The 11675-nt window shown below is 42.6% G+C and overlaps 1 protein-coding gene across 1 annotated transcript; it reads left to right on the forward strand.

The window, feature by feature from the left end:
• Positions 1-3817: 3817 nt before the first annotated feature.
• On the forward strand, positions 3818-7584 carry LOC112079196 (paired amphipathic helix protein Sin3a). The gene is made up of 5 exons (XM_024145214.2): positions 3818-4042; positions 5441-5643; positions 5848-6023; positions 6819-6925; positions 7172-7584. The coding sequence occupies exons 3-5, from the start codon at positions 5985-5987 to the stop codon at positions 7509-7511; spliced, it is 486 nt and encodes a 161-aa protein (XP_024000982.2). The 5' UTR covers positions 3818-4042; positions 5441-5643; positions 5848-5984; the 3' UTR covers positions 7512-7584.
• Positions 7585-11675: the final 4091 nt, after the last annotated feature.

The raw sequence follows: 11675 nt of genomic DNA on the forward strand, positions 1-11675 counted from the left end.
CCATATACCACAAACCCCAGAGGTTCTTATTGCTATTATAAACTGGTTTACCAATGTAATTGAGCAGTAAAAATACATGTTTGTCATACCAGTGGTATACGGTCTGATATACCAACAGCTGTCAGGCAATCAGCATTCAGGGCTCGATCCACCAGTTTATAATGTTTGATATACCACGGCTGTCAGCCAATCAGCATTCAGGGCTCGAACCACCCAGTTTATAATATTTAATTTAAAACATGTTTTATTATTGTTATTACTGATTTATCACTTCAATCAATGTGTCAGTCTGCCACTATGTGTTTGTCCCTTTCAGCTCTTGTTTGATAATAGTATATGTCCATCTGAAAGGCCATCAAATGTGTAAAATGCTTATTTCAAATTCTCACAATATGTTTCTCCAAGATTTTTGGGTCTTGGGTCTGACTCTCCTCTAACGACGTTAGCCTATATGATCACAATAGTGTAACAATCAGTAGTACAAGTGTTGCATGTGTAGTTGATCGTGTCTCTTGTCGTCTGCAGATGTACGTGGAGTGTACAGTGTATCTCTGTGTCACCACGAGGCCCTCTCAGAAGTGTCCTGATCAGTGGTGACAGGGCCAGCAGCAACCAGGTAATGGTTGACAACTTGCTGACCAGGAGCTACACCATCCGCTCCGGCCCTGTTAGCCTCGTACCCACCACCGCTGCACTGGCAACTACCACTGTGGTCGCAGCAACCACCCCATGGTACCATTAGTACCACAGCAGCACAACTACAACAGCTCAAATGGTAGGATTTGTAGACAGGCTCAGCTCTTACCAGTCCCGTAGCTTATATTTATCTTTGGGGGCTGTAGCCCGCAGTAATCCAACCGATAGGGAAAAGATGACCAGCACTCACCAATAAAGTAGAACTAACCAGTGATATTTACCCTCAAATTGGATTCTCTCCTCTACTTTCTCCTACTCTAGCTCCGGCTGAGGACTCAAACATGGCAGTGGGCGTGGTCTTGGCTGTCATTCATGTCTTACTTCAAAGCCTGCTTCATCACTGAAGAGACAAAGGCTTATAATTCCTATGTGTGTTAAATTGTAGCTCTCATGTGAATTACTACATACTAATTTACATTATAAGAAGCAATGGAATTAATGATATGACACACTTCTTACATTGAATGGGTCGTTTTTCAAGATAATTATTTTGTACAGTTATACTCCCATGATGGTTTTCTACATCTTCCCTGAGGAATGGTAGACTTACATTGCATCAAAACTCGAAATTTGTGCCTGTAAAGCACGAACACCGAGAACTCACTGCCGAAAGGTACTTATCACAGCGGGTGGCGTTCCTTTTAGAGCAAAAGCGGTACCTGCTGCGTGCCAACCTGGTAGCGACGACCTACGGCTTCTAGTCAGTGCCAACTTGATTTTGAGCCAATCAGAGGTTCGTCATTAGTTACCACGCCACAAAGTCATAAACCGAAAATGTGATTTTAACCTAAACTTAACCAACTGCTAACATTATGCCTAACCATAACCTTAAATTAAGACCGGATAACAAATGTTTGTTTTCAAATACATTTTTATGATGTAGACAATTTTGGACTTTGCGGTAACTAGTGGAAACCCAACAGAGAGCACAACCCCCACGTTCGGGAGCCAACAACGAAAAAAAGGAAATAAGAGGGCAGTTTTCCGCACATCCTCGGAAGAGCCAGTCACACTTCATATGCAATGTAGGCTATGGGATGGAAACTAACTAAGTGCACAGACACAATACTCAATTATTCCTCCAAGCTAGCTAACCACTGTAGTTAGTATTGACATTGTATGTAAATAACAATGGATTCGCTAGTGTCCATGAAACAGCTGCCTGTGTTAGTTACCGAGTTGTGCAGTTCCTCTTAGCTACCAAACGTTAGCTAGCTAAACATTTGGCTATGGGCTGGTACTTTGGGATTATGGAGAGTGAATAAAATTGTTTTTTCTTCACCTTGCTAGGTAGTTATCTAGCTGTGGCCATCTGGCTAGTAGCAACATAAACACATATGTCTGGTAATCTAGACCATAAACAAGACGCACGGATATGCATTGCCAAACAAAGCTACTGACACCTTCTGGTTTGGAGTATTTTAAAAGTCTGAGTGTGTGACGACTTCCAAGGTCTTTGTTGTGTGATCACAAAAGAGTGACTGCCCGACACGTGTTCAGTTGCTAAATACTGTCGGCAGGCAAATGTTTGACATTTTACCAGGCAAACGTTTTGACAATCTTACTGGTGTGTCTGAGCTTTAACTATTTTTAACTGCTGTTAATAACTATTTTCGTCCAAAAATCCTGTTCAAAATGTAATCCTGGATATGAACGTCAAGTAGTTGTTTAAAATTTGACCTGGTCATGCATGCACTGTAAAAAATATAAATAAAATCTAGTTTCAACTAATTATTATTAAGTAACTGGTTCCACAGACTTTTTTTTGTTTACTCAACTTTTCGGTCCAAGTGTTACCTGAACAACAACAAAAATTACTCAAACTTAGCTCCAATTTGACAAGAATTCAGTCAATTTAAAATGTGTTTTCTCAACTTGTCTCATATGTTCATTCAGCTATAAATTATTATTTGGGCAACCATATTTGACACACAAAAGCGCTGTTTGTGTGTGTAACTAGTTCCACAATCTTTTTTAGGTAAGATGCCCAAATAACATTTGAGAARACACATCATAAAGACTGACTTGAAGTAGTATATCTTCATTGGATGTTGGCATGCACACTTTTGTGGGAATGTATCAAAAGTGGACTAATGAATAAGGGGGGGGTTGAATAAAACTATCCTGCAATTAGCAAATTATACTCGAAATTATTTTTAAACTGCCGTTGACACATATTTACAAGAGTTTCCTCCACTGTGAAGTGAAATTGAAAGGTTTTCAAAGTTGTTTTTCTTGTTTTTTAACAACCTTTCTAATAACTCCCAATGAATTCTTCAACATTGAACCAATCAAATTCGATCAAATGTATTTATAAAGCCATCAACAGTTGTCACATCATTACAGTAACCCGGCCTTAACRAATCAATATTATTGATACTACTCCCGCTCCACGTTTACTACAAACATAGATCGTGCTTATGTAAGCACAAAGACGACTCCTGCTGGGGCTTTAGTTCATCTGGCTATCAGTCTTCAGGTGCAAGGACAAACCAGATTTGATACGCAATTGGTCACAAAAGYCGTATTGGTCTCCTACTACCGCTAAAATAGTGTTAATCCTCATGAATTTAACTTAATTCAAACATTTTATAACCATGAAACATCAACCCTCTGACTGACTACTAGATTCTCCGAAGTCATTCGTAAGAACATGTAATTTACCATTTGGAAAAGCACCAGAAGTAAGCATCTTTTATAGTATTGCTTTGGTTATAACTGATTTGTGAAGCATCTATAGTCTGGTTCATAAATATTATATGTTGTGTTTATGAAGTCGTTGAGCACTATAATAGCTATGCATGAATTTGTGTGTTTATGCGGTTGTGCTGTATCCCTGTGTCTAGATACGACAAGGCACAAAGTAGCGTATTATGTTCATTATGTATTATGTTCATACAGGTACGGTAGCTATATTTCTTACATTATCATCGAGTTTATCGTTCTATAGATGATATTTTGTATTCAATGGTAAAAAGTTTGCGGAGGTCTAAAAATGCCTGTATGTAAAAAAAAAAAATATGCTAAAAAAAAAAAAACCCTGAGTGATTGGAAATCTGACCAATGAAGTTCTGTTGCTATTGTTTCCTCTGTTGAAGAGTTGCCAATTGTCATTAGAATGGGAGGAGACTAACCGCCCTCATTGGAACCACGCCTCTGTTCAAGGAACGTACTAGCCACAGGGATTGTTGTTAGCGGGTTTGCTAGCAGGGGCAGTTCTTCTTTGACATTTCAATTGGAATATGCACCCTCAATATTGATACTGTTTAACTGGCGAATCTTTGTCATTTGACTGAGAAAATCCAAATTTGGTTCGACAAGTTGTTATTGGTCGCAGTCAGTTGAGGTGAGTTTTATCACGCAAGCTAACGTTAGCTAGCTAACTAAGCCCATTTGAAGCCAAACTAAATGGCGCTAGCTACGTGCTGTTACAGCAAATTGCTACATTACGTTAGCTACATACCTTGTCAGATGCAGCAATACACTCAGAAAATGTTATCTTTCTGCTGGCATACTGAGTCTTAAACATTAACGATGCCTGCTTTAGCATGTCGCTAATGTTCGCTGGCTAATGTGTTTTTGACGATTAGCTAGCTACAGTAGTTCCATAGCTAGTGAACAGCATCGTACAGCAGTAGTTGGTAGCTAACATTTTGATAGGATTCGGACAAATTAACGACTAACTAGATAATCGTCAAAACACATATCCAGCGAAAAACAGTATTTGCTACTATTGAAATAATGGTAGCAAGGACAGTTGTTGTGCTAGCTAACGTTAGTCGAATCACTGGGTTCTATGATGATGACGTTCGAACATGGCTGGTTAGCGTAAGCCACAATGTGTTGCTAGCAGTAGCTTACTAAAAAGACCACCGGGAAGTCAACCATCCTTGTTAGCTAACGTTAACTGAAATCTATTTTTAATTGAACTTTTCGTTACTACGACAGCTAAGGCTAACGTGTTAGTTAAAAATGAAAAGGCAATAGTTAACAGTGCTCTATACATATTTGACCTGACACGCTCGTACATTTAGCCACACAAGTTCGGGCGCGCACGACTCCGCTAGCAGTGGATGGCGTCAGGCCTCTCTGGCAGAGGGGGAGGGAATGGGCAGGTCTTATTGCTGGTTTAGAAGCTAACCGCTAGCCAGTTAACATCTCACCGTTAGCTTGTGGATTGTCTTTGGGACGTGTCGCCACCGCTAATAAGAAACACATTTATGGATTAGACTTGTGGATGTGTTCCCTAGCCATATTCCATATTTTGGTTTACCATGTTGAGTGATGAGAGTAACGTTACTTCCTAGTTATCTTAGCAAGCACGCTAGCTGATAAAGGTTGAATAACGTTGTCCAGTCGGTATCTTGCCAATGCGTCCCTCGTCCCTACACACTGTAGCTAGCTACATAGTTATCTATGTATTGTCCACTAAAGCAGTCAATTTCTAGCTCATATTCTGGCCAAAATCCTTCTTTGTGACGTACTGAATTCTCCAGCCTTGTTGGTGGGGGGGGGCTACCACTCTCCCTCCAAAGTGATCACAATAACGTTCATATCATCACATTTTTGGAATAAGCCACTAGTTGTGGGTGAGACAGATACTGGAGAATCCCATAAAGTGTGCCACAGAGTCTGAAATGTGCTAAATGATTGTATCCATCTTAAATGTGCAGTTTGTCAGGGTGACTATCGATTATCAATCAAGTATGCCTAAATGTTAACTGTGTTGTACCTTGCATCCTAGCTCTTTTGAGTATGAATATACAATGAAGCGGCGTGCGGAGGATCAGGAACCAGTATTTGCGTCCCAGCAGCAGCGTCGCCCCCAGTCCCGGTACTGTGGAGGGCTTCCAGCACCGCGTCATAGCCCCAGCCGTGTACGAGGCCGTCACCGACAACATGCAGCCTTCCCCCGGCATCCAATACTCCATCCCCCAGGGTTACCAGGTATGGGAACTGTTGCCATATCTCTTTAATCTAGATGAGAGTATGTTGCACAGAAAATAATAATTTTGCTAGATTCTACAATGCATTATTTATAAGTACCAATTAACCAGCGAACTGTAGTTTCTATATTTGCCTTTTTCAAGGCTTTGTTTACTATCTTACCACAGGCAGAATGCTGATATTTGACTGAATCTTGTCCTCCAGGTTCCACCAATGCCCCAGAACTCCAGTGGCCATGGACATGCCTCTAGTCCTGCTCACTTGTGGGCCCCACCCACAGTCCAGCTGTCCAATCACAGGGGGCTGCGGTGGTCCAGAGCCATGCCCATCCGTTGGCCCCTATGGCCCCCTCACAGGGTGCCCAATTCCAGCGACTCAAGGTGCATTTTCATATGTATACATTTTTTATTGAGCGTACAAAAGAGACAAAATAAGCACATGTACTAAATACAGAATAAAGTGGGGTATGATGGACTCAATTAGGACCTGTTGATTTCAAAGCATGGTAGATAATAGGGCTGGGAGTTGCCAGGGATAGCATATCATCACCATACTTAGTACTGATATGTATTCTGTCATTGTATTGCATTTCCCGTTACAAACATTGCTCACCGTATGACTGCTGCAGAGACGAGAGCCATGGAAAAATTAATTTTGATCAGTCATGGAATAAAAGTGCTGAAAACAAGCTATGAAGGAGAAGTACTGGAGTATAGGGATCCAGCACTGCATCACTACAGACCCGGGTTCCATTCCGGGCTGTATCACCACCGGCCGTGATGGGGTCCCATAGGGTGGTGCACAATTGGCCCAGCGTCGTCGGGTTAGGGGAGGGTTTGGCTGGGGTAGGCCGTCATTGTAAATAAGAATTTGTTCTTAACTGACTTGCCTAGTTTAATAAAGGTTAAATACTCTTTTATTTTAAAGTGGTACAGCCAACTAGCACACAAATAATATTGAGATATTGTCAAAATGCTAGGATATATCATCCAAAATAATATCCCTATGTGTAACTGTATTGATCCCCCCCATCACTAGTAAGTAGTGCAGCAATGAGACTAGTCAACAATTAAAGTATGGAGCTCGTTGGGATGTTTTCATTCTCTTGATCAATGCCCACTTCATCTCCTTATACCTTTGAAAACATTGTTTGACTGGCATAACTGTGTTTGTAGGTTGAAGACGCTCTGTCCTACCTGGACCAAGTGAAACTGCAGTTTGGGAATCAGCCTCAAGTCTACAACGACTTCCTTGACATCATGAAAGAGTTCAAGTCACAGAGGTCAGTTACAATTTAGTTTGTTTTTCTAAGCAAACACTGTAAACATCCATGTAAGCCGTGAACTCTTGCTGCAGGAAGATATTCCATGTTTGAGGGGATCAGTTTGAGCAAGGCGAGGCGGGGAATCACTAATCTTGATCACATAATTAGTAGTTATTTGAGAAGCAAGGTGATTTGTACATCAGGGATTCTGCACAGTCTAACTACCATGTAGTCAATCTTAAACACGCACATTTACTTTCACAGCATCGACACTCCGGGCGTGATCAGCCGTGTCTCCCAGCTCTTCAAGGGCCACCCAGACCTCATCATGGGATTCAACACCTTCCTGCCGCCGGGCTACAAGATCGAGGTCCAGACCAACGAGCAGGTCAACGTGACCACGCCAGGTCAGATCCACTACATCACCCCGCACGGCATCTCGGTCCAGAACCTCCCCGTTACGGGACCACCCAGCCAGCCGGTGCCCCATCATCACCAGGCCCTGCAGCTGCCCAGTGGACCCCCCACCAGCACCGCCACAGCCAGCACCGCTCTACCCACCCAGCCTACACCGACCAAGACCAGCAAGGTTCCAGCTCACTAAGACCCCTTTCCTTTGTTGTGTCATTCTGTGCAAGAACCTCTTCTCAAGTTATTTGTTTCTGCATGTTTAGTTTCCTATTGGAGATTTGAATCACAAGTTATTGGCTTATTCCCTTAATTTGTTATGTAAACATGTATTAATTGACTTATTACTGTATAGTTGCGTATGTAAATATATTATTCAACTGTTTTATCCTTGTTATGTGCTGATGTAGACTACCATTCAAAAGTTTGGGGTCACTTAGAAATTTCCTTCGTTTTGAAAGGAAAGCACTTTTTTTGTCCATTAAAATAACATAAAATTGATCAGAAACACAGTGTAGACATTGTTAATGTCCTATATGACTATTGCAGCTTGAAATGGCAGATTTAAAAAAATGGAATATCTACATAGGCGTACAGAAATCCATTATCAGCAACCATCACTCCTGTGTTCCAATGGCACATTGTGTTAGCTAATCCAATTTATAATTTTAAAAGGCTAATTAATCATTAGAAAACCCTTTTGCAATTATGTTAGCACAGCTGAAAACTGTTGTCCTGATTAAAGAAGCAATTAAACTGGCCTGGAGCATCAGCATTTGTGGGTTCAATTACATATAGTCTGTAACCAGGTGTTCTGACTTGAAGTTTTGGTGTAGTCTGTATTGGTCCGATGCTGCTTTTTGCAGAGGAGCAGCCGAAACGCGAGAACACGGGGGCAACTACACCTCGGGCATTGACAGGACAGAGAGCGTTACGCTCAGTGGCACGGCTCTAAGAACCAGGAGGACGCTCTCGGACCTTGGCTCTTACGGACGCCACAGTTCAGTGGTGAGTTTCACGTCCACATATAGTCCTCTCTCTCCAGTAATGCTTCCTTCATCCTGAGATGTTATTTATCCATGAATGATAGAAGTTCAGGGTTTAAACTTATGTGAGGACATTGAAATACAACTTGGCCACTGTCATATCATATTGTTATTATACTCATATCGACTAATACCCACCTCTGTTTTATTTACTACATCACAGGACTCAGATCAGGGTGCATGATCAAGATGCACTGATAATGCCTTTCAGTTTGATGTAAACAGTTGTCATGTTCTGGCAGATCTACCACCAAGATGTTGCCTATCTTGAAACTCTCCGTTTTATCTCTGATCCAGAGTAGTGTCCCTCCTTTTCTCCAGCTGCGAGCAAGACCACGTGCACCGACGGCGGACGTCGGTGCGCGAGCGAGCGAGCGCGAGCGAGCGGTCAGCAGTGCCCCTGATGAACAACAAGCGGCTCAACCAGAACGGCTGCCTCATCCGGAGCATTCTGAGCCGGCGCCACGCTCCCGTCAAGTTAAAGTAGCGCCCGCTCGTTGACAGTGTCAAGTCTTGGATGTACACGTTTTGGGCCAAACCGGTGGTGGCCGTGGATCGTTCGCCCACCCCGACTCCCCGGTCGGCCGTGGTTCTTGGCTCAGCAGCTTGAGAAAAGGGGGACAACTCTGGATCAGAGATAAACGTGAGAGTTTAAGATAGGCAACATCTGTGTAGATCTGCACAGAACATACAACTTTTACATCAAACTGAAAGGCATTATCAGTGCATCTTGATCATGCACCCTGTCTGAGTCATGTGTGTAGTAAATAAAACAGGTGTATTAGTCATATGAAAATAACAATGATGATATGACAGTGGCCAAGTTTGTATTTCAATTGTCCTCACATAGTTTAAACTGAACTTCTATCATTCTGAAATAACATCTCAGGTGAAGGAAGCCTTATTCTTTGCAATAGAGGACTATTTGAGTTGTGCGACGTGAAACACTCACCACTGAACTGTTGGCGTCCGGTAAGAACTGCCGAACTCCGAGAGCAAAGTCCTCCTGGTTCTTGAAAGAGCCGTGCCACCTGAGCGTACACCTCCTGCTCTGGCAATGGCCGGGGTGTAGTTGCCCCCCGCCTCCTTACGCGTTTCGGCTGCTCCTTCTGCAAAAGCAGCAATCGGACCACTGGTTACAGAACTTACACCAAGAACTTCAATCAGAACACTGGTTTACAGACTATACCAAGAACAACTTTCAATTTCAGCAACACTGGTTACAGACTATACCAAGAACTTCAATCAGACCACTGGTTACAGACTATCACCAAGAACTTCAATAGACCACTGGTTACAGGACTACACCAGAAGAACTATCAAGAACACGGTTATATAACAGACTCACAACCAAGAACTTCAATCAGACACTGGTTACAGGCACTACACCAATAACTTTTAACCCATTGGATGACATAATAGGGTCAATGTAAATAACATTACATATAGTATTTATTTAACAGGCAAGTCAGTTAAGAACACTGCTTATAACAGTGATGGCCCTTACACCGGCCAAAACCCTAACCAGGACGACACTGGGCCAGGGGGCGCACAATCAGAATGACTGATTCCTTCCTCTAAAGTTCTTTCTGCAAATTATTATCCAGTACATCTCTGGTTTTGCAGCCCTGTTCCAGAAAGTGACCAGGGAGACCACACAAAGGGCACCACTGCCCCGTCGGCAGTTTCGTTGTAGCACTGGAATGAACCGCAGTTCATATTGAATGTTGACCCAGTTACGAACAGATCTCTGCTGTGTACACTGTCTTTGTATAGCTTGTTGTTTATACTGAAAAAAATCACCCTTCAGAAAGAAACCAGATTTATTGAATGAAATGCTTTTGTGGGGAAGCTCTCGCGTTGTGTTTTTACCTGGTAAGTGTGGCAGGATCTCCAAGAAGGCTTGTAGATGTCAGGCCTGCCCCTGGAAGCGGTTCTTGATCTTGTTGACGTAGTTGATGGCTGGTTTAATCCACGGGCTGGTTGTTCTGCAGGGCGAGGCCGCTGGAAGGGGTGCTGCTCACCGGGCGTGGGACTGGACCGAGGGGGACCGTGGGGAGGCGTAGGATGGGATTGACGGGTTGGGTTTGGCTAGTCGGGGTCAGGGCAGGAGAGCATCGGCTGTGTGGGGGGAAAAAAAGGACAATGAGTTGCCTCCAAATAACAAATATACACTACCGTTCAAAGTTTGGGTCACTTAGAAATGTCCTTGTTTTTTACAGAACAGCACATTTTTTGTCCATTAAAATAACATCAAATTAAGCCGAAATACAGCGTAGACATTGTTAATGTTGTAAATGACTATTGTAGCTGGAAACGGCTGATTTTTTAATGGAATATCTACATAGGTCCATTATCAAACCATCACTCCTGTATTCCAATGCACGTTTGTTAGCTAATCCAAGTTAATCATTTTAAAAAGGCAAGTTTATCATTAAGAAACCCTTTTGTAATTATTTCAGCACAGCTGAAAATGTTGTCTGATTAAAGAAGCAAAAAACTGGCCTTCTTTAGACTAGTTGAGTATTCTGGAGCATCTGCATTTGTGGCTCGATTACAGGCTCAAAATGGCGCAGAAACAAAGATATTTCTTCGAAACTCGTCAGTCTATTCTTGTTCTGAGAAATGAAGGCTATTCCACGCGAGAAATTGCCAAGAAACTGAATCTCATACAACGCTATGTACTACTCCCTTCACAGAACAGCGCAAAATGTCTCTAACCAGAATAGAAGGAGTAGGAGGCCCCGGGCACAACTGAGCAAGAGGACAAGTACATTAGAGTGTCTAGTTTGAGAAACAGATGCCTCAAGTCCTCAACTGGCCGCTTCATTAAATAGTACACGCAAAACACCAGTCTCAACGTCAACAGTGAGAGGCGACTCCGGGATGCTGGCCTTCTAAGCAGAGTTGCAAAGAAAAATACATATCTCAGACTGCGCCAATAAAAATAAAAGATTAAGCGGGCAAAAGAACAGAGACACTGGACAGAGAAACTCTGCCTAGAAGGCCAGCATCCCGGAGAAGCTTCTTCGTTGACGTCGAGAGTGGTTTTTACAGGTACTATTTAATGACACTGCCAGTTGAGGACTGTGAGGCATCGTTTCTCACAACAGACACTCTAATGTACTTGTCCTCTTGCGTCAGTTGTGCACCGGGGCCTCCCACTACTATTTATATTCTGGTTAGGGCCAGTTTGTGCTGTTCTGTGAAGGGAGTAGTACACAGCGTTTACGAGATCTTCAGTTTCTTGACAATTTCTCTTGTGGAATAGCCTTCATTCTTCAGAACAAGAATAGACTGACGAGATTCAGAAT

This window comes from Salvelinus sp. IW2-2015, unplaced genomic scaffold (genome assembly GCF_002910315.2).
Source record: "Salvelinus sp. IW2-2015 unplaced genomic scaffold, ASM291031v2 Un_scaffold7190, whole genome shotgun sequence".
NCBI classification, from domain to species: Eukaryota; Metazoa; Chordata; class Actinopteri; order Salmoniformes; family Salmonidae; genus Salvelinus; species Salvelinus sp. IW2-2015.